This window comes from Mesocricetus auratus, unplaced genomic scaffold (assembly GCF_017639785.1).
Source record: "Mesocricetus auratus isolate SY011 unplaced genomic scaffold, BCM_Maur_2.0 Super-Scaffold_100015, whole genome shotgun sequence".
Classification (NCBI taxonomy): domain Eukaryota; kingdom Metazoa; phylum Chordata; class Mammalia; order Rodentia; family Cricetidae; genus Mesocricetus; species Mesocricetus auratus.
The window spans coordinates 44,007,173-44,033,616 of record NW_024429198.1 but is presented as its reverse complement, the minus strand read 5'-3'; the positions used below and the strand labels follow the sequence as shown (position 1 = coordinate 44,033,616).

Here is a 26,444-nt window from a genome sequence, read left to right as displayed (position 1 = left end):
CGGATCTCTGTGAGTTCGAGGCCGGGCTGGACTGACAGCCTCCAAAACAATACAGAGAAACCCTGTCTCGTAAAAACAAAAAAAAAACAAAAAAAAAAAAAAAAAAAAAAGAAGCAGCAGGATATGGTTAGATTTCTGGAAGCCCACAAGGTAGAGTTAGAGGAAGTGGACATCACCATGTCGGAAGAACAGCGGCAGTGGATGTACAAGAACATTTCCCCTGAGAAGAAGCCTGCGCTTGGCCACCCTCTGCCACTCAGATATTTAACAGTGACTAATACTGTGGAGATGATGACTTCATTTTTTAATCAGAGGAGAGCAACACAGTCTTTTCATTCTTAGACCTGAAGCTTGGCCAGCATCCTTGGAAGAAAGGTGTTGATGGAGCTGCAGTTTGAAGCACCCCTGGTACTCAACGCATACCTGCTTACCTGATGCACCACTGGGACAAAGCCACATGCACAATCAGCAACTTTGCTTGATCTGGAAGAGGTGGCTTTTGGCAGACACTGGAATAATGGGGACTGCATGATTGATTGTTCTAAGCTAATCAGGGCTCAGGTGGTGGGCTCTCTTACCTTCTTGTCTGTTTGCAGTTGCCGTGCTTACCTGAAAGTGCCATCACATTCTATAATCTGCTTCCTCAATGACTGGACTAATTGGGCAGCAACATCAGGGAGAAAATGCTGGCTCTGCCCCAAATCTTACTAGATATCAGTATTGCATAAATCTGGTCTTGTTTATGCTGCCTGCATTGCATCCTTGAAAACCATTTGCCAGGATTGTTATGTCTTTGAATCAGAAAGAAGAAAAGCAATGCAGGTTGGCAAAGGACACTGAAGGTTCTTATTGCAGAACCACGAATGTCACTATTCTGGTACTTTGTAGTAACACCTGCTGGAGAAGTTAGATACTCTTGACTCCTTTCTGTAAAGGAATCTCTCGCTCATATAAAGTTATCTAGGCTCCTACAGGTGCTTCCAGAACCAGCATTGCAATAATGCACTGTCACAGCCAAGTTACAGGACAGAAAGGATTGCTGCTGGAAAACCTCCTTCTTCATCTCTTGCGAGCAAGGGGGAAGTTTCACTGTATGTATAAGGCTGCTTGAGATACTAGGAACTGCACTGCCTAGATAGTCAGTTGATAGAAAGTTTGCTCTGTCGGTATGCAAAGGCATTTTTCAGCTCTGATAGTTTACTTACATACACATGCACATGTATTTTCAAATGCAGCTCCCCTGAGTAACAGCTTATATTTTTGGAGAAAGGAAATGCTTGGTTAGCTATATTTTGTGAATCGCTTATGAAGTGTAATAGAAGGTGCTAGTGCTGTTGGGGCTGGGCTTATGGTAGAATACTTGCATAGCACACACGAGCTGCTGTGCTCAGCTCCAGTACCACGGAAAGGAAAAACGCACTGGCACCACCAGCTAGCGTGAGTTTCCGTGTTACTCACCATAGTTCTTTATTCGCCTTGTTTACTTCATACTCAGACCAATTCACAGTCTCAGACTTTTCAGAATAACACAGGCATGCATTCTTGCATGTGTATGAGTACAAGTTAGATTTAGCAGTGTAGACAAGGAGCTGTCTAGACAGCAGTCTTGAGTCGTTCTTAAGAAGCAAAATCCCCGCTCCCTTTGGGTGGACACTGGTGAGCACTGAACAGTTCTCAAACAGGACTAGCCTTGAATGGAATAAACTTGGGGCTGAGTGAAATCTCCACCTACTGTAGCGGCATGATATGACGTAGGACCTTTCACTCTGACTCTGAGAAGGAAATGTTTGAGAAATGGAAAGAGCAAACTAGTGGTCCCTCCGCCGCCTCCTCATGAGCTTTGACAAATGTTGCCTGTTCTGTGGCATTTTTGTTTTGAATGCTGGTGTTGAGATCTCAGCCTGAGATTTGCAGTCCTATTACAGCCAGAAGAAAGGACAGCTTTCTTCATGAATGGACCAAATGCTTAATGTACAGTTTTCTCTCCAGGGAAAGCTTGTAAAGTCATGAATATTACTGGCTAATTGGTATTAAACCAGATGCAGGTCAAATTCCATTTGATAAATCTCAGAGACTTCCAAGGGTTTTTTTTCTAGTTGCATATTGTGCTTGAGTTTGTGAGTCTTCTAACAAGACACATTTCTATTCATATAGAGGGATTTAAAGAATTATCTCATGAAGTCAGCCCAGTTTACATGGATTGGGTCTGGTCTTGCCAATGAGTGCCAAGATCTAGTTTGGCAAAGTGAAGTCTTAGCATGTTTAGGAATGTAGGAGCAGGATCATACTTGTGAGACAGAGAAAGCTGCTAAGATTTGTCATATAACTTCGTGATTGGCCATACTATACCCACCATGACCATGTTAAGCACACTGAATAGATGGTGTGCCTAGAATTGCTATCATAGTTGCATGTCATTTTCTTTTCTTTTCTTTTTCTTTTTTTTTCTTTTTTGGTTTTACGAGACAGGGTTTCCCTGTATTGTTTTGGAGGCTGTCGGTCCAGTCTGGCCTCGAACTCACAGAGATCCGCCTGCCTCTGCCTCCCGAGTGCTGGGATTAAAGGCGTGCGCCACCACCACCCAGCTCGCATGTCATTTTCTTGCCATGATTCTTTTGCAGGAACACAGAAGAGTCAGCAAAGAAAACACGAGATTAGTGGTAGAAGCCCAGGATACGGATTTGGCCATAGTTCCCAGGCAGTGGTGTGTGTAGAGCATACTGGGTCTTTACTTAAATGCCTCCCAGTCTGACTGACAAATTCCTTTTCTCCTTATGTCTTCCTTTCCCTCTTTCTTTCAGTTGTTCCTCCAGACACGGTCTGGCTCTGTAGACCTGGACTACTCCTTCTGCCTCTCAAGTGCTAGGATTACATACTTGGCTGAAATACAATTCTTCTTGTTCCCTTTAATTGACTGCCTCTAGATTTGGTCACTACCATCCTCAAAGCCGAGCCAAGAAGTGCAGGCATGGCTGTAATGCCAGGGGCTTTCAAGGCAGAGTGTTGACTTCCTTGTGGGACAATGGAATTTGTGCTGCTGAGAACCAAATGGTGCCAGTTTAACTGTAGGTGAACGTGTAACACCATATTGCTAGGTCCTGGGGGTTTAGTAAAATCTAAGAGGAGAAAAAGAAGACACACACAGCCCTTAGATGCTAATATATTTTAGGGTTTTTTTTCTGTTTTATAAAGTTAACCCAACATTTACATTTTTAACCATCTAAGTATTTTCCTTTTTTTATTGAAAAGTCCCAAAGGCTTTTTATGTTTTGTTTGGTTTGTTTAATTTTACTATGGGTTTTGTTTTCTTCTAGAAATACTTTGATGTAGATTTGTTCCTGAGTATCTGGTTCCACTTCAGTCTGTGTAATTATTTTGATTTCAGTTTGTTTGTATTTGTCTTTCAAGGTATTGGGGAAACCTCAGATGTTATATTCTTCAATGAAGGAGAATAAATTCCAGAAAAAAGAAAAAAAGCTGAAACACAATAATAGAATCAGTCAGTTAATATTGTAGTTTCTCAAAATGGTGAAAAAGCTAAAGTTTATACTTTTGAACATTTGACAAAATTTGACATCAGTCAAATCATATTACTCCAGAAGCTTTCCATCCTGTCTGGAAAACACAGCTTACTCCTTGTGGTTCGAGGATCCAGCTGTGTGAGCTTTTTCCCAAATCTCTCATCCTCTGCCTTGTTCCTCCCTGGTGGCTTCACATCAGCTCTTCCCTGTGTATGTCTAACCACCCCTGCTCAGAGATGCAGTACCTCATCTTCTACCCAAGTGGTAGCAATTGTCTATCAAATCTGCCATTAATTCTAGTAGCATTCCATGGTGTATTACCTGTTACATATCTTTTTTTTTTTTACAAATTTATTGCTACCTCCTGTATTGCTAATTGCTAAATCACCAGTGCCTTAAGATGATGATTGGCACATAATTTCATGAGAATAAATAGAAACAAATATGACTGATACATACCAGGTATTTTAAAAGAATTAAGCAGTTACCCAGAAGTTAACAGGTTAATATAAAGCTTAAAAAATTGACTATGAGACAGTAAGTCTGTATCATTTTACACTGGCAAACTAGTGGTAATTTGTTATTCAATAAGAAAACTAACACAGTCATATAAGGTCAAAAAACCTGTTCTGAGGAGAATTAAATTTTCTGACCTGAAAGGAAGCCTTAAAGAATTGAGAGGGTGACTTCAGGGGTAGGTGATTTATTTTTATTTTTGTTGGTGGCAAGGCGTTTTTGAAAGCACAAAGGAGTATTGTATAGCATGGTTATAATGATTTGTGTGTGTGTGTGTGTGTGTGTGTGTGTGTGTGTGTGTGTGTGTAGTTGACATAGTGACTTTTTTCCCTTGTATTTTATGCAGATCAGAAACCTCTTGACCTTGCCCATGGTGCTGAAATGAAGCATCTTCTTGTTGGCAATAAGGTGTGTACCGGCGAGCTAAATTCAGTTAGTAAGTTTTAGGGAAGAAAATGAAGGAATGCTTGAGCTCTGTAGATGTGTCTTTAATGAAACGTGTCTCCAGCAGGTCATCTACAGAGCACTGAGACGATACGAAGGTCCTCTCTGGAAGGTAGGATGCCATGGCTTTAATTAGGAAGCATGGAGGATTCTTAATGCAGTTTTGGCGATTTCAGTCATACAGCATGTCCCTGACTGAGATGGTCTGTGTCTCAGTTAGGGTTTACTGTTGTTGTGAAGAGATGCCGTGACCACGGCAACTCCTATAAAGGAAACATTTAATTGAGGGGCTCACTTGCTGTTCAGAGGTTCAGTCATAATGGGGAGCATGGGAGCATGCAGGCAGATGTGGTGCTGAAGTTGAGACTGCTACATCCTGTAGGCAACAGGAAATCAGCTGAGAGTCACACCGTAGTATCCTAAGTATAGACAGCTTCAAAGCCCACTTCCACAGTGACACATTTCCTCCTACAGGGCCATCCCCACTCCAACAAAGCCATTCCTCCTAATAGTGCCACTCCCTATGAAATTATAGGATTATGGGGGCCGATTACATTCAAACAAACACAGTCTGGTTTATGAGTTTTTGACTTTTAGTGCCACTAAAAGGATGTGTATTTAGTAGCAACTATACTCTGATTACGAATCTTGATCTTCTATTGGCCTGGTAGTGTGCTGTGACACTCTTGTGTGGCTGTGAGGGCATCAACCAAGTTTGCACAGTACAGTGTCGTCATCATACTTGGCATAATATGTTGTATGTTTTTACTACCCCACAGTGGTGTGCTTACCAGGCATGTGGAGGCTCAAGAAATGCTCCACTCTTAGCTAGACCCTTTTAGTTAAAGTATTTTAAAGTCATAGTAGGCTAACTGGTATACCCCATTAGAAGTTGGGGAGGATCTCTGTAGATGATGGAGACCTTGGATCTTATATTGTAAGCCACTTTTATACTTTTGAATTTCAAGAGGTTCCTGTTATTGTACCAATGCTTTATTTGGGATGATTGTCTGTACTTTTAAAGTAAGTTTCACAGAGGAATAGAGGAAAGTATTTTTCTCACTAAGTCATAATTGCAATATCATTTTTGTTATAAACATCAATTTATGGAGGACTTCACAGGAAATTAGTTTCTGAATTATCTAGGAAGGACATTCCCTGGTTGTAAACATTTCTGTATTTTAAAATTTAGTTGTTTTCTAGAATCAACCATGGTAGCACTTACTATGTTTGCATCTGTAAGCAGTCCTGCTATATGAAATTTTTGGACGTAGGTGTATTACATAAAATGAATTTAGGTTCATTGTCTTCTTTAGACATTCATTCACAGTTAGGAGGAAATTGTGTTCAAAGCCCAGAACTGCTGTTTTCTATAAATGTCCCTGAACAGAACTGTTGGAGTGTGGAACTTGTGTGCCGTCAGCCTGTAGTGAGGAGTATGTTCTCATCGTTGCTCTTAGTATCTCAGCTCGGGTTTATTGCTGTTTGATGATCAGCCCCCATGTCTAGGGGAAAGACTCACATATGTCTGTTTGAGCTCAGTTCCTTTTGTCATTTACATCAGCATGGAAAATCTTTGTCATTTCCCTGTAGAGCTCAAGATTTTTTGGCTGGAAGTTATTCTGGGTAGTGTTAGAACATGGAGTCCTTTCCTGGTATAGGAAACAGTGAGTATTATTCTTATACTTAATACATTTCAGAATATACATTTTAAAGTATTAAAAGTTTTCACGTAGCTATTTTTCTTTGTCCAATCTAATTTAATTTTGTTTTGAAGGCCTGATGCAGTCCGTAATACTTACCGCCAGGGATGCAAACACCTGACCCAAGCAGTGTGCACGGTAAGAGGAGAGGGTGTGATTGTATAGACTGTGAAGTCAGAGCTGCAGTGGGTAGTTCAATCATTGCAGACTCTGGAGATTCCATGGGATGTATGTGTATTTCTGTTCATGAAAACAAGCGAAGTTAAAGAATCTGTTTCTGTGTGTGCCCATGAGCACACCCCCACACCCCCCCCACACACACTCATTCCTGTTTATTTCCACTTTGGCATTAGAAACAGCACTTAGACACAGTACATTTGAGGTACATGTATATCTTTTTCATGTGCAGATCTAGAAGATGGGAGCTCCTCTGGGGCTGCAATAAAACTTAAAGCCTGTGCCAAAGTCAGGGCTCTTAAGTTCTTTGTACTCATTTCCAGTTGTTACATCTTTACTATCCAGGAGAGGGAAATATCTCTATTTACTGATTGGGCTAACCTGGAGCCCAGGCACACTTGATTCTTCTACTCTATATTCAGGGTTTTACTCTACTGGAACCTTTTTATTATTTTATTTTTCACAAACAAACTTGTTAGTTTCTTACCTCCCATTTTCAATACTGTGTCTTTACCTTCTGTGGAACTGATTAGGTCCTGTTGTGTTTGCCTCTGCCTGTTCTATAACTTCTGATTTCTTATGCAATGGTCTGCTTCCAGCTTCATCTGTGAACCGTGTCAGCACAAGCTAAGGAGACTCATAGTATACTCACACTGTAACTGTGTTCAGTTTCTGGTTTCCTAGGGTAGACCCCTAGGTTGTTTGAGATCTATTATATAGGTATTCCTACCATTGACCAACCTTTAAAAAACTACAATAAAATGTCTACTCTTAACTATTTTAAATTGCATGGTTCAGTGGCATTAAGTATACTGAGTCATTTTGCTATTTTAAACAGCACCTAGCCCCAGAAGTCTTTTCATGTACCCAAATGTGTACTCTATGTATATAGACCATCACACCCTCTGGTATTGCTGTCCACTGTTCTTTCTGGATGAACTTGACTGCTCCAGGTACCATGTATAAGTGGAATCATGTGTTTTTCCTTTTGTGATACACTTTTTTCACTTAGCACAATGTCCCTCCAATTTATCCATGTGTGGCATATTGTCAGAATTTCCTTCTTTTATTTTTGAATTAAAAATTGTAATTGTGCTGGGTGGTGGTAGCACATACTTTTAATCCCAGCACTCAGGAGGCAGAGGTAAGTGGATCTCTCTGAGTTTGAGTCTACAAAATGAGTTCTAGGACACCCAGGGCTGTTACATAGAGAAACCCTGTCTCAGAAAACAAAACAAGCAAACAAGTAAACAAAAATTGTAATTGTAGAAAAAGCATGCCATATAATTTACTGCTTTAACTATTGCCAGTATGTGGTTTAGTAGTTTTACCTGTATTCAGTTTGCTGTGAAACAGTCCTCTAGAACTTTTTTCTTTTATGACTAGACAATGCTTACTGCCTATCCCTCATTTTCTGCCTCTGCAGACGCTGTAAAGCACCATCCTGCTTGCTGTTTTTATGAGTTTTAACTGTTCTATGTGCCTCATAGAGGAGAATCACACACACTTTTCTCTTGGGGACTAGCTCATTCCACTAAACATAACTCCTCAAGATTTGTCCAAGTGGTAGCATGTAATTGATTTCCTTTTCAAGGAATCATATTCTTCTGTACAGATATACCACATTTTATTTATTATTCTTTTGTCAGTGGACATTTAGCTCTTTGAATTTCTTGACTGTCAACAGTGATGTAATGAACATGGGTAGAAATTACTTTTGAGATTATGTACCTAACAAGACCTGCTGGCTTACATGCTGGTTGTAATTTTAGTATCTGGAGGAGCCCCTCTACTAGAATAGCTTGCCTTTACTTTCCTTCAGTGATGCTGGAGGGTTTCACATCTCACCACGCTGCCTACTTTTGTTTTGGGTAGTGGTCATTGTGGTGAGTGTACCAGGGCATCTCATTATAGTTGGGATTTGCCTTTCCCCATATTAGTTGTGTTGTCAATCATTTCAGTTGCTTTTTGATCATCCGTGAACAAGTTTTGGAGGAATGTCTACTTAAGTCCTTTGCCTGGTGTTCAGCCCAGCTGGTTCTTTTTGTTTTCTCATCCTAGGTGTTCTTTGTGTACTCTGGATACTCTACACATAATGATTTGATGTTTTTCTACTCTGAATGGCCCTCCATTTGGATGATCTTGTCCTCTGATATACAGAGGATTTAGATTTTTGACATGTCTAATTTACCTGTTTCGTTTGGTCACTTCTGCCTTTGTCTAGGATGTATTTCAGTTATACTGTTGTATAGTTTCCATCCCTTATATTTTCTTTTGTCAGTTTCATAGTTCGACTTTTGATATACTGAGCTAACCTACTTAGAGTTAATTTTTGTGCATGATATAAGGTACAGTTCAGCTTCATTCTTCTGACTGTGGATATCCAGTTGTATTCACACCATGTTTTGATGTCTGCGCCCTACCCCTAGTGGTCTTGGCATGCTTCTTTGAAATCACTTGACTATATATGAGGTATGTCTTATTGCATTGACCTGCTGGTGTCACAGTTTTCTTCACTGTGACTTTGTAGTATGTTTTAAACAGAGGAAGTTTGGGACATCAAACTTTTTTATTACTTACAAAATCATTTTCACTGTGGATTGTTGAAAATCCATGCAGATTTTTATGGTGGGACATAGCTCATGTATTTTTTTTTTTTTGTGCTGTCATTTGGTTTTGTTTTACCCCACAATATTTTCTGTTTCTTCTTATTTCCTTTGATTCCTATGCACACTGTGTGTCCTTCATTTGCCTTTTACGATTTCTTTTCCCCTTCCCTGAGCCTTGACAGTGGTGTGTGGGTTGATGGTGGTAGAGATGACAGGGATATCTTCTTTATGGCTGAACTATCACCTGTTCTCATCACTTTGACCATTTATGAGCCTCAGCAGTTACCACTGCCCTCTGCACAAAAGAAACTTTTTTCCCAAGAGCTGGTCACAGCAGTCATCTGTGAGAATGAACACATGGATTAGGAAGTAATTTGATGGGCACATCATGTCCAATTAGCAAAACAACAGCAATATCGTCCCTATTAGGGCCTAAGAATTTCCCAGCCATTATTTTTTCACTGTGTTCACAGTGCCAGTTGAAAATTCCCTCCTGTGTCTAAGCTCCAGGCAGAGAATAGTTGATTATCCCTCTAGTAGGTGTTTGAGACTCCTGTACCTGTAGGCACATCTTGTCCCCCATGTCAGTAGCGCTGCATACCAGGTTTGCAGACTCTTCCCCAGCAACGTCACCTATCACTATAGGGCTCTTGGACTGGGAGGATGCTCCATGTTGCTCAGCTTGGTCTCAGACTCATGTGTAGGGGAAGGTAAGTGATTTCGAACTTATCTTCCTGTCTCCACCTTCCAAGTACTAGGACGACAGGTATGCTTCACCATGTGTGGCATAAAAATAAAAGTAAACAACAAAACAAACAAAATCCAAATTTTAGTTTCTTGGATTTAATATGGTTTCTCATAGTCTGATGGGATTTTGTTTTGTACATGGATTGAAGCTAGGGTTTTTTAAATTTTTATTTTATTTAACTTTTTACACAAATTATTCTCGGTTCCCTTTCCCTCCTCTCCTCCCCCAGCTCCCCATCCCTCCCAAACCCCCATCCCACTCCATCACCCTTCTGCTCCCCAGGGAGGTTAAGGTCTTCCATGAGGGATTGCCAGAGTCTGTCATATAACCCTGGGCAGGGCCCAGGTCCTCCCCCATGTGTCCAGGCTGAGAGAACATCCCTCCATGTGGAATGGGCTCCCAGAGTCCATTTTTATGCCAGGAATAAATACTGATCTACTCTCCAGTGTTCCATAAATTGCAGAGGTCTCTTCTCTGACACAAAGGTTGGGGAATGGGTGTCTGGATCAGTCCCATGCTGGTCTCTCAGTCATCAGTCTGGGTTCCATGCATTCCCCCTTGTTTAGGTCAGAGGCCTCTGTGGGTTTTGCCAGCCTGGTCTTGATTCCTTTGCTCATCACTCCTCTTTACAACTGGGTTCCAGGAGTTCAGTTCAGTGTTTAGCTGTGGGTGTCTGCCTCTGCTTCCATCAGCCACTGGATGAGGGTTCTAGGATGGCATATAAGGTAGTCATCAATCTCATTATTGGGGAAGAACATTTAAGGTAGTTGTCAATCTCATTATCAGGAGAGGGCATTTAAGGTAGCCTTAATGCCAGTTGTTGTCACTTTTTAGATCTGTGAAGATCTCACTAGTGCATGTGTACACACCATGGATACCCATGCACACACACAGCTCAGTAACAAATGTTCACATAAGATCTCTCCTCCAACTTATAATGTCTCCCTCTATTTGGTATCTCTCATCCTTCTCTCCTGGCTCAACCTTCCTGTTCTCCCATGTCCTCCTCCCCTCTCCTCTTCCCCCTCTCTTTCTCCCATCTTCCCTCTCCCTCCCCTCCCCCCTGCTCCTAATCCAATTAAGAGATCTCCTCCCATAACCCTTTTCTGGGTTACCATGCAAATCTCTCTTAGGGTCGTCCCTGCTTCCCAGACTCTCTGGCGCTGAGATTGTAGGCTGGCAATCCCCTGCTCCATGTCTAAAATCCATATATGAGTGAGTACATACCTCCTTACTGATACCCACATTCAGGGGGTCTTGACCAGTCCATGCTGGATTCCCAGCCATCAGTCTGGGACTCAAGAGCTACCCCTTGTTCAGTTCAGCTGTTTCTGGGGGTTAAACCAGCCCAGTCTTAACCACTTTGCTCATCAGTCCTCCCTCTCTGTCACTGGGTTCCTTGAGTTCAGCTTAGTGTTTAGCTGTGGGAGTCTACCTCTTCTTCCATCAGCCATTGAATGAAGTTTCTGTTACCCAGACTCTCTGGCCATGGGATTGTAGGCTGGCACTCCCCAGATCTATGTCTAAAATCCATATATGAGAGAGTACATGCCATGTTTGTCTTTTTGTGACTGGGTTACCTCACTCAGGATGGTTTCTTCTAGTGCCATCCATTTGCCTGCAATTTCAGGATTCCATTGTTTTTTTCTGCTGAATATTAACTACTCCATTGTGTAAATGTACCACATTTTCTCTATACACTCTTAAGCTGATGGGCATCTAGGTTGCTTCCAAGTTCTGGCTATTACAAATAAGGTTGCTATGAACATAGTGGAACAGACGTCCTTGTTGTATGAATGTGCATTTTTGGATATATGTATAAGAGTGGAATTGCTGGGTCTTGTGGTAGACTGATTCCCATTTTCCTGAGGAATCTCCATACTGATTTCTAAAGTGGCTGTATGAGTCGGTACTCCCACCAGAAGGGGAGGAATGTTCCTCTCTCTCCACATCCTCTCCAATAAAAATTGGCATTTGAATTTTTGATTTTAGCCATTCTGACAGGAGTGGGATGGTATCTCAGAGTTGTTTTGATTTGCATTGATGTTGAGTACTTTCTCAAGTGCCTCTCAGCCATTTTAGACTTCTCTGTTGAGAATTCTCTATTTAGTTCTGTACCTCACTTTTTAATTGGATTATTTGGTGTTTTGGAGACTTGCTTCTTGAGTTCTTTGTAAATTTTGGAGATTAGCCCTCTGTCAGATGTGGGGTTGGTGAATATCTTTTCCTGTTCTGTGGGTTGTTGTTTTGTCTTGTTGACTGAGTCCTTTATCTTGCAGAAGCTTTTTAGTTTCATGAGGTCCCATTTATTAATTGTCTATCTCAATGTGTGTGCTACTAGTGTTATGTTCAGGTCTCCTGTACCTCCCACCTTCTCTTCCAATAGGTTCAGTGTGGATGGATTTATGTTGAGGTCTTTGATCCATTTGGACTTAAATTTTGTGCATGGCGATAGACATGAATCTATCTGCTGTCTTTTACATGTCAGCATTCAGTTACTCTAGCACCATTTGTTAAAGATGCTTTCTTTTTTCCATTGTATAGTTTTAGCTTTTTTGTCAAAGATCAGATGTTCAAAGGTGTGTGGGTTGATATCAGGGTCTTCAATTCGATTCCATTAGTCTACCTGTCTGCTTTTGGGCCAATACCAAGCTGTTTTCAGGACTATAGCTCTATAGTAGAGCTTTAAGTCAGGGATGATGATGCCTCCTGAAATTTCGTTATTATACAGGGTTGTTTTGACTATCTTAGGTCTTTTGTTTTTCCATATAAAGCAGAGGATTGTTCTTTCCAGGTCTGAAAAATTGTGCTGGTATTTTGATAGGGATTGCATTGAATCTGTAGATTGCTTTTGGTAAAATTGCCATTTTTACTATGTTGATCCTACCTATCCAAGAGCTTGGGAGATCTTTCCATTTTCTGGTATCTTCTTTAATTTCTTTCTTTAGAGACTCAAAGTTCTTGGTATACAGGTCTTTCACTTGTTTGGTTAGCATTATCCCCAGATATTTAATGTTGTTTGGGACTATCGTATAGGGTGATGTTTCTCTGATTTCTTTCTCAGCCTATTTATCAGTATATAATAGGGCTACTGATTTTTTTAGTTAACCTTGTATCCTACCACTTTGCTGAAGGTGTTTATCAGCTGCAGGAGTTCCCTTGTAGAGTTTTTCGGGTCACTTATGTAAACTATCATATCATGTGAAAAATGAAAGTTTGACTTATTTCTTTCCAATTTGTATCCCCTTGATCTCCTTTTGTTGTTGTATTGCTCTAGCTAGAACCTCAAGTGCAATATTGAAGAGATATGGAGAGAGTTTGAAAGTGAACCTCCTGCTTCTACTGTGTGGAACACTTGGAATTAGCTCTTCTTTGAATTTCTGGTAGAATTCTGCACTGAAGCCATCTGGGCCTGGGCTTTTTTTTTTTTTTTTTTTTTTTTTTGGTTGGGAGACTTTTGATGACTGCTTCTATTTCATTAGGGGTTATAGGTCTGTTAAGATTGCTTATCTGTTCTTGATTTAATTTTGGCAAGTGATATGTATCCAGAAATTTGTTCATTTTGTTTAAATTTTCCAATTTTGTGGAGTAAATGTTTTCAAAGTATGTCCTAATGATTCTCTGGATTTCCTCAGTGTCAGTTGTTTTGTCTCCCTTTTTATTTCTGATTTTGTTAATTAGCATGCTCTCTCTCTCTCTGCCTTTTGGTTAATTTGGATAAAGGTTTATCTATCTTGTTGATTTTCTGAAAGAACCAACTTTTTGTTTCATTGATTCTTTGGAATGTTTTCCCGGTTTCTACTTTGTTGATTTCAGCCCTCAATTTGATTATTTCCTGGCATCTACTCCTACTGGGTGAGTTTGCTTCTTTTTGTTCTAGAGCTTTCAGTTGTGCTATTAATTCTCCAGTGTGACTATTCTCCAGTTTCTTCACGTGGGCACTTAATGCTATGAACTTTCCTCTCAGCACTGCTTTCAAAGTGTCCCATAAGTTTGGGTAAGTTGTGTCTTCATTCTCATTGAATTCCAGGAAGTCTTTACTTTCTTTTTTATTTCTTCCTTGACCCAGGTTTGGTACAATTCTACATTGTTCAATTTCCATGTGTTTGTAGGTTTTCTGTTGTTTGTGTTGTTGTTGAATTCTAATTTTAAAGTGTTCTGATAAGATACAGGGGGTTATTCCGATTATTTTGTATCTGTGGAAGTTTGCTATGTTTCTGATTATGTGGTCGATTTTAGAGAAGGTTCCATGTGGCACTGAGAAGAAGGTATATTCTTTTGTGCTTGGATGGAATGTTCTATAGATGTCTGTTAAACTCAATTAGGTCATAACTTCTCTTAGTTCTTTTGTTTCTTTGTTATGTTTCTGTCTGGAGGTCCTGTCTACTGGTGAAAATGGAGTGTTGAAGTTTCCTACTACTTGTGTGTGAGATTTTATGTGCGATTTGAGCTTTAGTAATATTTCTTTCACAAATATGGGTGCCTTTGTATTTGGGGCATTGATGTTTAGAATTGAGACTTCATCTTGATGGAGTTTTCCTGTGATGAATATGAAATTTCCTTCTTCATCTCTTTTGATTGATTTTAATTTGAAATCTAATTTGTTAGATACTAAGATTGCTACACCAGCTTGTTTCTTGGGTCCATTTGATTGGAAAATCTTTTCCCAACCCTTTAGTCTGAGGTAACATCTGTCTTTGATGTTGAGATGTGTTTCTTGTATGCAGCAGAAGGATGGATTCTGTCTTCATATCCTTTCTGTTAGTTCATGTCTTTTTATAGGCAATTTGAGACCGTTCACATTGAGGGATATTAATGACGATTGATTGTTGATTCTTGTTTGTTTTGCATTTATTGGTGGTGGTGTTATTTTGTCTGGGTTTCATTTGCCCCCCCCCCTTTTTTTGGTTTTTGGTAAATTGGGATTTCTATTGCCTGTGTCTTTGTGAGTGTAGTTATCTTTGTTGGTTTGAAGTTTTCCTTCCAGTACTTTCTGTAGGGCTGGATTTGTGGATATGTATTATTTAAATTTGGTTTTGTCATGGAATATCTTGTTTTCTCCATCTATGGTAATTGCAAGCTTTGCTGGGTACAGTAGTCTGGGCTGGCATCCTTGTTCCCTTAGCGTTTGTAGGACATCAGACTAGGATCTCCTGGCTTTCATAGTTTCCATTGAGAAGTCAGGTGTAATTCTGATAGGACTCCCTTTGTATGTTACTTGGCCTTTTTCTTTAGGTGCTTTTAATATTTTCTCTTCTTTAGGTTTGTTGTTTTGATTATTATGTGGTGAGGGGACTTCTTTTTCTGGTCCAGTCTATTTGGTGTTCTGTAAGATTCTTGTATTTTCATAGGCATATCCTTCTTTAGGTTAGAGAAGTTTTCTTCTATGATTTTGTTGAATATATTTTCTGTACCTTTGAGCTGTATTTCTTCACCTTCTTCTATACCTGTTATTCTCAGATTTGGCCTCTTTACAATGTCCCATATTTCCTGGATATTTTTTTGGTCGATGACTGTATATCCTCTAATGAGTCTTCAACACCTGAGATTCTCTCTTCCATCTCTTTATACTATTGGTTATATTTACATCTTTAATTCCTGATTGTTTACCCAGCTTTTTTGTTTCCAACATTCCATCATTCTGTGTTCTCTTTATTGTTTCAATTTCAGCTTTCAAGACTTGAACTGTTTGAGTTGTTTCCTCCTTGTTTGTTTTTTCTTGACTCTTTTTAGATTCTTTAAGAGATTTGTTTGTTTCTTCAATTTTTTGGTTTGTTTTATATTCTATTTCTTTAAGGGATTTCCTTGTTCTATCATCTTCTTAAAATAAATTTTAAGGTCTGTCTCTTCTGCTTCATCTATGTTGTGCTTTTCAGGTCTTGCTGGTGTGGAGTCTCTAGGTTCTAGTGGAGTCATATTGGTCTTTCTATTGCTGAGTGTGTTTTTATACTGTTGTATTCCCATCCCTTCTTGGAGTGGGTGTAGGTGGGGTCTCTCTGCCTCCACTGGTCTCACTAAAGCCAGGCGGGTAGGGAGAGCCGGGGGTGGGGTCTGGGCGGCGAACCTAGGATCTTGTGCATATATGCTATCACAGTTTTCTAAGGTTGAAACTTAAGATGGTGAAATGGGTGTTCTTTACTAGCAGAACCGTTAAAGCATATTTTACTATTTGTAGCTGTTTTTTGTTTCACCCCACTAGCTTTGGTAGAATTTTTCATTATCATTTAAAAGAGTTTTCTAAATTCTGTTGTGATTTCTGCTTTTAGAGCCAGTAAATAGTTCTAAAAATTAGAAGTGTGATGTCTAACCCCCAAATGATTGAGCTTTTTTGGTTATCCTGTTCTTGATTAATGTCTTTATTTTGATTTAGAACATACATTTTATGATTCCCATTTTATCACACCGAATGAGCTTGTTCAATAGGTTTACTTATGGACTGTAATAGTAATGTGTTTGTATTTGACACTGTAAAAATAGATGCTCTGCAGTTGAGAGCATCTGTTGCTTATGCAGAGAATGCCAGTTTATTTCTTATCCCCTAAGTAGTGGCCATCTGCAACTGTAATATCAGGGATCTGGCACCCTCTTCTGACACCTGCAGACTCCACACATGAATGTGCTGTATACATGCAAAATCTTAATACACATTAAATAAAATACATCTTTAAAAAGAGAAATTTATTTTGCTATTGTTAAGTAAACTGTTATGAATATAAATTGTCATGTGATACATAATTTTTTCTCTAGTTTATTGCTAGTTAATATCAATGACTGAAGTATTAAGGCCATCATCTATGTGTGTGGAGGTTTATATGTGTGGTTGTTTCTGATTGCAGACTTGTTGATGTTTTCCTAATTCTGGTTCTGAAATGGATTTTGTCTGATTTTAATATGACCGGCGTGGCCTTATTGCTTTCCATCCATTTATTTTGTACTATCTTTCTCTTGTCTTTACTGAGTTGTTTTCTTGGCTTGCTCTAGATTGTAAACCTCAAGCAAGCTGTAATCTCAGTTCAGATTGGCTTGATCTGGTGAATTGTTTTAAATCTGTGCTGCGTGCGCATGGTTCACTGGTCAGTTAGTGATATGTGCAGACATTCAGGGGTCTCCAGACTCTCTTGGGGGATGGTCCTACTGTCTTGAGTGTTGTTGGCTGTCCACCTTCGCCTCAGTTGTGCTCTTGTAGCTCTCATATCCCTGTGTGGGCTGCAGGGGAAACTCCTTGGCAATGAGGATGTCTTCCATATCTTCTGATTGTGGCTGTACCAAGAGCCCCTTTTCTCTTGTCTGTGCATGGTTGTTGCCATTGCAGTTCCTCGTGTGGTTGGTTTTGTTCTGGGGTGCAGGCAGCAGAGGTCCACAAAATTGTTGCATAGTTGTTTTTTTACTGGTATTCCTGTAATAGCGCCTTGGAACAGAAGTCCAACCTTTATACTTTTAAATCCCCTCCATTCCTAATTTATTAAAAAATAATTATTTCTAGTTCTTTTTACCTCCTTTACTATCCTTTAATCAACCTTACCTATCAATTACTCCTGTAAACTCAGCTCAAACATTTTCTAGAAAGAAGGAACTCATTCAAGAATGGTATGAAGAAATTGGAGCTTTGTTATGTAGAGCATTGTACAGCTCAAATACATCCTAATTTATACTTACTGGAAAGTAAATCTAACTATACAAACACAGTGACACACGAGTATTTTCCTGGAGTGTCCAAGGTGACGACCAGATTGGCATGAATAAACTGCAGTGCCCTGAGTCTCCTAGGTGATTCCTAATTCTTGATTTTCAGATTGTTCAGCTGAGCATTGTTACATTGTGTTAATATGTTACATTTTGTGGTAGATAACTTCAGTGAGTGAGCATTGTTTTCTGGCTTCTTTGTATGCAGGTGAAACCCACAGATAGCTGCCTCTTCTCCATCAGGTGCTTTGACAACACTGTTCATGGCTTCAGGGTGCCTAAGAATAGCCCTCAGCAGTCAAGAGAGGTAATCCTATGAATCAACTCTTATCTTTACCCAGAGCTCAAGAATGTATTCTCAGTATTTACATCTAAGATAACAATAATCTTGTTGATTAAATTCATTAAAAACTCATTCATTCATTCATTTGTTTATCTATCTATTTATTTATGTATTTCCTTATTTGGATTGTGAGGCCAGTAAATTGGCTCAGTAGGTAAAGATACTGGCCACCAAACCTCCAGGACCCATGTGCTGTGGTACACATGGACTTAGAAATAAATGCATAAATATAACTTAAGACTTCTAAAATAAGCAAGATTTGCTTGTTTATATGATCGTGTGCATGTGTATGTGCATTGTGTATGTGCATGAGTACAGCTGTGTGTGGCGGTCACAGGACAACTTTTGGGAGTCGATTCTTATCTTCCACCTGCCATTCTGCCATTCTGTGTACTCCAGGCTAGCTGGCCCCCAGGCTTCAGGGTGAGCCTCCTGTCTCTCTTCCCATCTCACTGTAGGAGTGCGGGGATTACACATGTGAGCCACCATATCCAACTGGCTTCCAGGAATCATACTTGTGTCATATGGCTCTATAGTGAAAGTGTACCCACGGAGCCATCACAGTTTTCGACATATTTATTGTTATGTTTTCACTTTGTGTGTGTCTACACATTTCTGTGTGTACAAGTGCATATGTGTGCATGTGGAGGAAAGAGGACAACTGGGGTGTTGTCCCCAGGAGCTAGACACCATCTTTGTAGCAAGAGGATTTCTTACTGCCCCGGGAACTTGGTGCTTGCCCAGGAGACTAGGAAAGCCAGGAATCCCACTGGATGTACCTGTCTTATGTGTGTTTGACTTTTTGCAAATGGGAATACTCATATGAAGCTTTTAAAGTTTAATACAGGAGTTTTAGTTGTTACAACTAAAACAAGTAGATATTTTCTGTTTATAATTTTTCATTTTAGCTCACACTGATTTTTTGGGGGGAGGAGATTAAATGATTGTTTAAAAGCATAGCCCTTAATTTATAAGAAAACTACAGCATGGAAAAAATTGCCCATGTGCAGTTTGTATGGAGAATATGGAGTCGAATCCAATTGTTGGGAAGCTAATTGCAGTATAGGCTAAAGCTACTACACTCTCCTCCAATTCCTCCCACATCCTCCTCACCTCCCTACCAACTAACTTTGATACTTTCTATCTCAAGTCCAGGCTGTTTCAAATTGCTGGCTACTATGAATAGAGCAGCAGCAAACATCCATGAGCTAGCTTTTCTGTAGTACAATATTGAGACTTTGGTTTGATGTCTAAGAGTGGTTTAGCTGCATCTTGAGGTGGATCTATTCCCAGTTGGCATACCAGAAATGAATAATACATCTTTCTCCATATACTCACCATGGTTTTTTTTCGGTCTTAGCCATTGTCACAGGTGTAAGATGGAGTCTCAAATTGTTAAGATTTGCATTTCCCTGATGATGAAGGATGTTGAATATTTCTGTAAGTGTCTCTCAGCCGTTGTATAGCTTCCTTTGAGAATTCTTAGTTCTGTAAAACCCAGTTTCATAAATGAGCTATTTGTACTTTGTGAGACAAGTCTCTAGGGATGGGACAACCCATAGCCCTGGATCTGGGTCCAGGTGGTAGCTGGGTTGGTGAGCTCATCAGCTTTCCTTCCTTGTCACTGACAAGGCCAGCTCTCCAGCACTGCTCAGCGAGCTCACTCAGTGCAACCTGCAGCAAGGAGTGGGGCCAGGTCTCCTGTTCTCAGGTCCTGAGTCCTGCTGTCCCTGCTGACACCACCAGGGTCAGCTTTACTATTCTGCCCAGGTGAGGTGCAGGGCTCTCTATCCCAGCTGTTGTAGTGGGAGGGATCAAGGGCAGGCAATGAACTCTCTTGCTCTCATACCATCAGGGATGGCTCATCTCCGACCCTGAAAACTGGGTCAGCTCTATTGTGCTGCCCTGATGGGGTGCAGGGCCCACTCTCTTGTGTGCTGTGGCTGGTGAGGGACGGGGCTAATCCTCCCACTCTGTGACCCTGGGGCCAGATCTTTTGTCTGCAAGTAGCAAAGGGAAGGAGGGTGGAGGGCATCTTTCCCTCAGCCACGCCACCACATGGCAGACAGCGGGCGGGTTCTGTTTTCATGTTGTTCTTCCTCCTCCATTTTAATTATTTGTAAATTTCATCTTTTTATAGTGCTCCAGATTTCCTGGTGGTTTTATGCCTGGAGTTTTAGATTTATCGTTCTCATTAACCAAGGTGATTTCTTCTACTTTGTCTTTAGCACTGATATTCTCTTTCTCTTCCATGTCTTGCATTCTGTTGGTGAGGTTTACCTCTGAGGTTTTTGTTTGACTTCCTACATTTTTCATTTTCAATTTTATTGGGGTTTTCTTTAGTGAGTCTATGTTTTTAGAAAATTCTAACTGCTGTCTTGAATTGCTTTCATTATTTCATTCAGCTGTTTTTTTTTTTGTTTCCATAGTCTTCACTAAGGGATTTATTCATATCCTCTTTAAGTTCCTTGAACAGGCATAACTGCTATATTGCAGTTTTCAAGTCCTATTGCAACAGGATAACTGGCTTCTAGTAGAGACACATTGTTTCAACTGCTCATGCTTAGCTTGGGATCTAGGCATCTGTAGCTACAATGCTTGGAGATGTTTCTCAGTGTCCAAATCTGGTCTTTTTGTGTGGCTGTCCTTTCTTCAGTTGTCATCTCTAGATCCTGGGCAAGCGTAGTGACTGTGGTGACGCTGGCAGAGAGTTCTCTGTATATCAGCAGGTGACAAAGAATGGAGATAGATGACTAGGAGGAAAGGCTGAGAGTGGTTCTCAAACTCCCTAATGCTGTGACTCTTTAATACAGTCCCTCGTGTTATGGTGACTCGCAACCATAAAATTATTTTGTTGCTATTTCATAACTGTAATTTGCTAATGTTATGAATTGTAATGTCTGATATGCATGTTATCTGATATGCAACCCCTATGAAAGGATTGTTTGACCCCTGTAGGCGTTATGTCCCACAGGTTGAGACTCTGAACTAGAAGAACAGGTTATCAAGAGATGGAGTTCTCCAGCAATCAAGATGTGTGTGTGTGTGTGTGTGTGTGTGTGTGTGTGTGTGTGTGTGTGTGTGTGTGTTTTGCAGGGTGGGGTGGTGAATGGAGGGGTGGTCCCTGCAAGCAAGTTGCTACACGAGTAAGAGTAAATTTGGAGAGATTGCAATGGGAGCAGAGTGGACACTGGGCATTCTTGGTAGAAAGTGTTCTGGGGATGGCATCTAACACAGAGGAATGGAAATGGCCTGTAAGAGAAGACGGAGATGAGACGAGAAGGCTAAGCCTGCTCTGAACAGCACTTTACTGAAATCCACATTTCTTAAAGCAGAATTCATAGCCTTAGATGGTGTTTATATGCCTGCTTAGAAAACCTGGTAAAGTGTCTTTTCCCAATATGATTTGCCTTGGTTCAGCAAGGAGCCCTAAATAATTAAAATCATGACTGCCCCTTAGTATTTAGTAAGAATGGACCACACACAATTCTAGGAAGAAACAAGGAAGTATTTTTAATCCATTTTTTCCTAATCATTTTTCTTTACACAATTTTTAAAGTGAAACCATCAGGCATTTGGCTTTCTTAAGATGATCCAGTTTTACTGTATAATTTAATGTTACATCTGTAATGCTATGTTTATTGCTGTGCATTGAATTATTCAACAGTGTTGGAAACCAGTCATTTTAGCTGAAAAGATATCCTTTATTGCTTAGTTTCTGTGGTATATTTAAGTACTTATTAGTACATGTATGTATAGATGATATTTTTTAAAGCACAAGGACTATCTTTTTATGCAGACAGGTCATAGGCAAGTAACATTTAGAATGTCATCTGGAATAGCTTTTTGCCTAGATATTTCTTCTATGTAAATTTTTTTTTGGTTTTATGAGGCAGGGTTTCTCTGTATTGTTTTGGAGGCTGTTGGTCCAGCCCAGCCTTGAACTCACAGAGATCTGCCTGCCTCTGCGTCCTGAGTGCTGGGATTAAAGGCGTGTGCCACCACCACCCGGCCTTCTATGTAAATTTTATGCTGTATAGATTTTTAATATTTTTTGGAGTAAAAGTATTTTTATGTAATTCTTTGATTGTTTCAGAAGTGGCTGGAAGCCATCGAGGAACATTCTGCATACAGCACTCACTACTGTTCCCAGGACCAGGTGACTGATGAGGAAGAGGAAGACATGGTTTCTCCCATGGACCTGAAAGAGTCCTTAGAGGTGAGCACACACCGTTCATCCTGTATACACAATTCAAACATGCTTTCTGGAAATTATGACTTCTGACGACAGAAATGATGTTGCTTTGTCTAGCTGCATTCTTCTGATACACCTCTGGTATAATAGTATTATAAAATGTCTTGGTGAAAATGCTGTGATGCTATGAATGTGTTTTTATGTTAAATACATTTGTATTTGCCTCCAGGAGGTGGGAGATGCAGATTGAGCCTGACCTGCTCCCCTTTATGACTTCATTGCATATTTCAGAGTTTCAATAATGCAACCATAGTGACCCATTTCTTGGTCAGTGGTTTCATTTAAAACTGCTTGCAATATGTATCAGCCACTGCTTAGGGATAGGGTAAAGCATCAGTAATGAGTAGAGGTATCCTTATCTGAAGTGACAGCACTACCGTATCCATTCCTGAAAGTAGGTATTTTGTGGGCAAATGCTAGTTAATTTTTCGGCAGTATCTTTTAGATGTACCTTGTTTATCATAAATGTTGGTGAATCTGGGGGAGTTAGAGCTATAAGGGGATGCCTGTTTCAGATTAAATAGTTATCTCAAAGCACACAGATTTTCCTACTAAATTTAACCATATGAAAATTAAGTTTTTTTATTTAAATGATTTTCATGTTTCTAAATAAACAAGTCTAAATTTAAGTTTACTAATGTATACAGGGTTTCACTGACATTAGAGCCTCTAGTGTCAGATGAACAAAGAATGTTAGGCTCCCTCATTCCTAATTTTAATTTATGATAAAGCATCAGGGAATTTGAACTCATCAATGCTTTGTTGATGATATCTTCTAAACTTTGTTAGTAATTGCTTTGTCTGTACTATTTTAAAGTGTAATATGTAATACTGGCCACATATATAATTCTTAGACAAGTGAATTTTACAAAAATAAAATCTTCCAGAACATCAAGAATAGTGACATCAAAACTTAGAAAATTGGTGCTGGAGAGAGAGCTTAGAGGTAAAGAGTACTTGTTATTCTTGTAGACGACCAGGGTTGAGACTTAACCCTCAGAGCTGGTAATGCCAGCTCTAGGGGATGCCGTGTATATACTGGAGAGAGAGAGAGAGAGAGGGAGAGGGAGAGGGAGAGGGAGAGGGAGAGGGAGAGGGAGAGGGAGAGGGAGAGAGAGGGGGAGAGATACCTACGCATCAATAAAAATAAATCTTTTAAAAAGGAGACTTGGAAAATAGGGAAGATTTAAATACATGGCTAAATATTAAGGAAAAAATTAAAAATTATGCTAAGTGTTTTAAAATGTAGTCAATATTTCGTAAGTGGAAAGAATGTTTTCCTATTTATTTTCCTTCAATGAGTGATAAAATGTACATGGATTTACAAAGCAAGCGTTACCTTCTAGGATTATGGTAATTTGAGACATTTTAAATGGGAGCTATAAGTAAAATGAAAACATACTAGCTTCTTTATCATTAAGATATATGATTAAAGACAAATTTTAAAAAATATATTTTTCAAATTTTCAAGCAAGTTATCAGTTCAGTTTACATTGTATTTTATTCATATATATACATATACATATATATATATGATTAGCTTTATTATCAACCTGCATTAGATGGGCATGAAAGCTCAAGAGCCCCTCCCCCAAAAGCAAGCTGAATTAACATTTAACAAAAAGAGCCAATGCTAGGACAAGGTGGTGCATGAATTGCCTTCAAATGAGTAAAGACAAAACTGAATATTACATGAAAAAAATCCCATAGGAATAGAAAAGAGCCCCCCTAACCATGGAATCACAGTACTTATCATATAGCCTGGCACCCTGGAGGTTAAAATCCAAGGCCAGAAACAAACCATCCACAGTACAAAATCAGAACCCCCAAAATGTGCAAAGCTGTCATCCCTAGATGCTAGAGGCGAACCATGAGACACACTCAGAAATCAGGTGACTTGTCAACCGTGCATTGGTGCCTTGGAGAGAGATTAAGATTCTTCAAGGCTTGCAGAGTTTCAGGGAGCCTGGGGTTGGTATTTTGGGTGGACTCTGCCTCCCCTCCTTTCCATGGGCCATGGACAACTGTTTGCACTCTTAACTTGTTGGGCCTTAATGTCGTTATTCCTTTTTAAACACTTTTTTCTTTCAACTTCAAAACCATCAAGTTGTTTCTTAAGCTATATGTCTGAAGTCAGTGAGAATCTAGCCAGTATGAAGTATGTTCAGGTGTTGTAGGCTCCAGGCTCCAGACATCAGAGTCAATGGAGTTTGGATGGAAACTGTGAGAGTTCTGATTCTCAGTGTCTGGACCCTTGTTCAAAATGGATGAAATCTGAAATGGTTTATCAATGTTTGCATGTAGCTTAGGCAGAATTACTCAAGATACTTTGACCCTTGAGTGAACTTAAAAGAAATTCTGGGGGCCAGATGATGGAGCAAATTTATTCTTGGTGTGTTCAGACACGGTGAGGGAGTTAGGTGCCAGGAACTAGCATAGTCAATGGTCATCTGCATTAACTGCACACTAATCTTAGAGTACATTTGCAACAAGTGTGGGGGTGGCGCTCTATTGGAAAGGTAACCGTGTTCTGTGTATGAGGGAGAATTACTTTTCTTTCCAGATAATTTTAATTTTAATTTTTCTGTGAATCTCTATTACAACAGAAAACATTAAGACAATTGCAGGGCCAGACTAATCACCAGGCACCAGGAAAATAAAAATGTGCCATGGCTTCTTCATGCAAGGGAAGATAGGACCTGGGGCTGACCTTGAGGTAGACCTGCCTGGAGTTAAGCTTGCAAGTGACCACTTGGTACCACTCTCCATGGACTTAGTTTCTGCAATCGTTAGAATCTACAGTCTGCTATATTTTTAAGGATTAAAATTTTTGAACCTTGTGTGACCCCTTCAAACCTGTCAAGATAGAGACCTTGCCCATCACATCATAAATTTCCCTGGTCCCTGGCTGTTGGAGCTCACAACAACAGTATTGTACTTGGGAACAGAGCTGTCCATTCCGTGCCCTTCCTGGGTTGGCTTGTTCCCCTATGGGGACAGAGCTTTCCAGTTCATGCTCTGCTTTCTCTGGGCTGGCTTCTTCCTCTATGGAAACAGAGGTGTACAGTCCATGCTCTTCTCTCCCTGAGTTGACTTCATTCCCTGTAGTGTGTGTATTAGAAGTTGCTTTTTGTTGCTAAATTCTAAGTGCAGTGGCTTCACTTCTTAATCCCATGCGAACTCCAGCAAATATCTTGGATGTAGCTCCTTCTACTCACGCCATGCTTCTCTTGCGGATCACTCCCTTGAATCAGTGTTAAGTGGCCCTCCTAGTCAGGACAAGGTAGATGAACGTCATCTTGAGTCAGGGAAGTGATAGCTAAGGGGTGTGTGGACGGAAGTTGGAACGGTAGATGCGTATTGTAGTGGGTTGCTCACTGTTGGAACTTTCTAGTGCACTGGGCCTCTGCACTCATGGTGCCACCCTTGTTGTGTAGGCACTCTGCCTGGATAACTGGATAAAGTTAAAAATATTGTCAATAATGTTTATAGTGGGACCTCACTTATATAATGAATAAATCAAATTTAAAACTCCATTTCCGTGGCTAAGGTTAATGGTATAGAAGTCAATAGTGAGGTGCCATGCCAGATATCACCAAGTGTTCACAAGCACTATTTTTTGAGACCTGGTCTCAATATATGGCCCAGGCTGGGCAAAAATCCATGATACTGTGGCTTCAGGTGTGTGGCTACTGCCTACCCCAGAAGAGTTTGTTGTTTATTTTTTTTGTCTGTTTGCATTTTATAATTATTAATGGGGTGGTAGTAAATTAGAGAATGTGCTTTATTGTAATGAAGCTTTCTGTCCTCTTTTAGTGTCATCAGAGTTACGTTAGTACTGGTGTTCTTCGACTCTTCTTTAGCTAGCTGTTATGTCCCTTTAAAACCGTTGAGCCAAAAAGCATTCTTAAAAAAGCTTTGACACAAATATACTAAGTGAAGAGGCTTGGGACTCCAGGATTTACAGATGGTACTGTGGAGGGTGGGACCCACCTGGTGCTTACCCAGGAGCTGTGCTGAGCCTTGCGTCTGATCAGGAGTCTGCAGATGGAGCCAGTGCTCCTGTAGCCAACCTGCACCATGGGAAGGCAATGAGAAGCAGTGGCATTGACTTGGCCATGTCAGGAATAATTATGTGCTTAGTGTGAGAATGGTTTTCTGTTAGTAAGTCAAGAGTGATGCATTTAGTTGCAGTGAGTGTTTCTGGAGGGACTTCCCACCTTTCAACCTGTATTCACAGGCAGTGTCTGAAAAAATGAGCAGCAAACCTCTATAGGGTTTTAAATTACACAGTATAAGCACTCCTCTCTCGATAAATAAATAAATGTGTGTTATATTTAGATGTCATTAGGAGTCTCAAACATAAGGGATGATACACATTTAAGAGAGAGCATTGTCTGTCACTAATGTAGTCCCATTAATAACTCTGCTGTGGTTGGGTTGAG

General features: G+C 40.1%; 1 protein-coding gene across 5 annotated transcripts in view; it reads left to right on the top strand.

Annotated features, from left to right (window-relative positions):
• The window catches only part of Osbpl1a (oxysterol binding protein like 1A), a 193,227-nt gene that overhangs the window by 48,765 nt on the left and 118,018 nt on the right, over nucleotides 1–26,444 (top strand). Inside the window, exons 9-14 of one of the 5 annotated variants that reach the window (XM_040757850.1) lie at nucleotides 4,384–4,445; nucleotides 4,549–4,593; nucleotides 6,075–6,148; nucleotides 6,259–6,322; nucleotides 17,610–17,708; nucleotides 21,841–21,963. In XM_040757850.1, the coding sequence (XP_040613784.1) occupies nucleotides 4,384–4,445; nucleotides 4,549–4,593; nucleotides 6,075–6,148; nucleotides 6,259–6,322; nucleotides 17,610–17,708; nucleotides 21,841–21,963 (467 nt within the window). Of the gene's footprint in view, nucleotides 1–4,383; nucleotides 4,446–4,545; nucleotides 4,594–6,074; nucleotides 6,149–6,258; nucleotides 6,323–17,609; nucleotides 17,709–21,840; nucleotides 21,964–22,290; nucleotides 22,394–26,444 lie in introns of those variants that run through there. The other 4 variants (XM_040757851.1, XM_040757849.1, XM_040757852.1 and 1 more) reach the window with 4 other exon arrangements.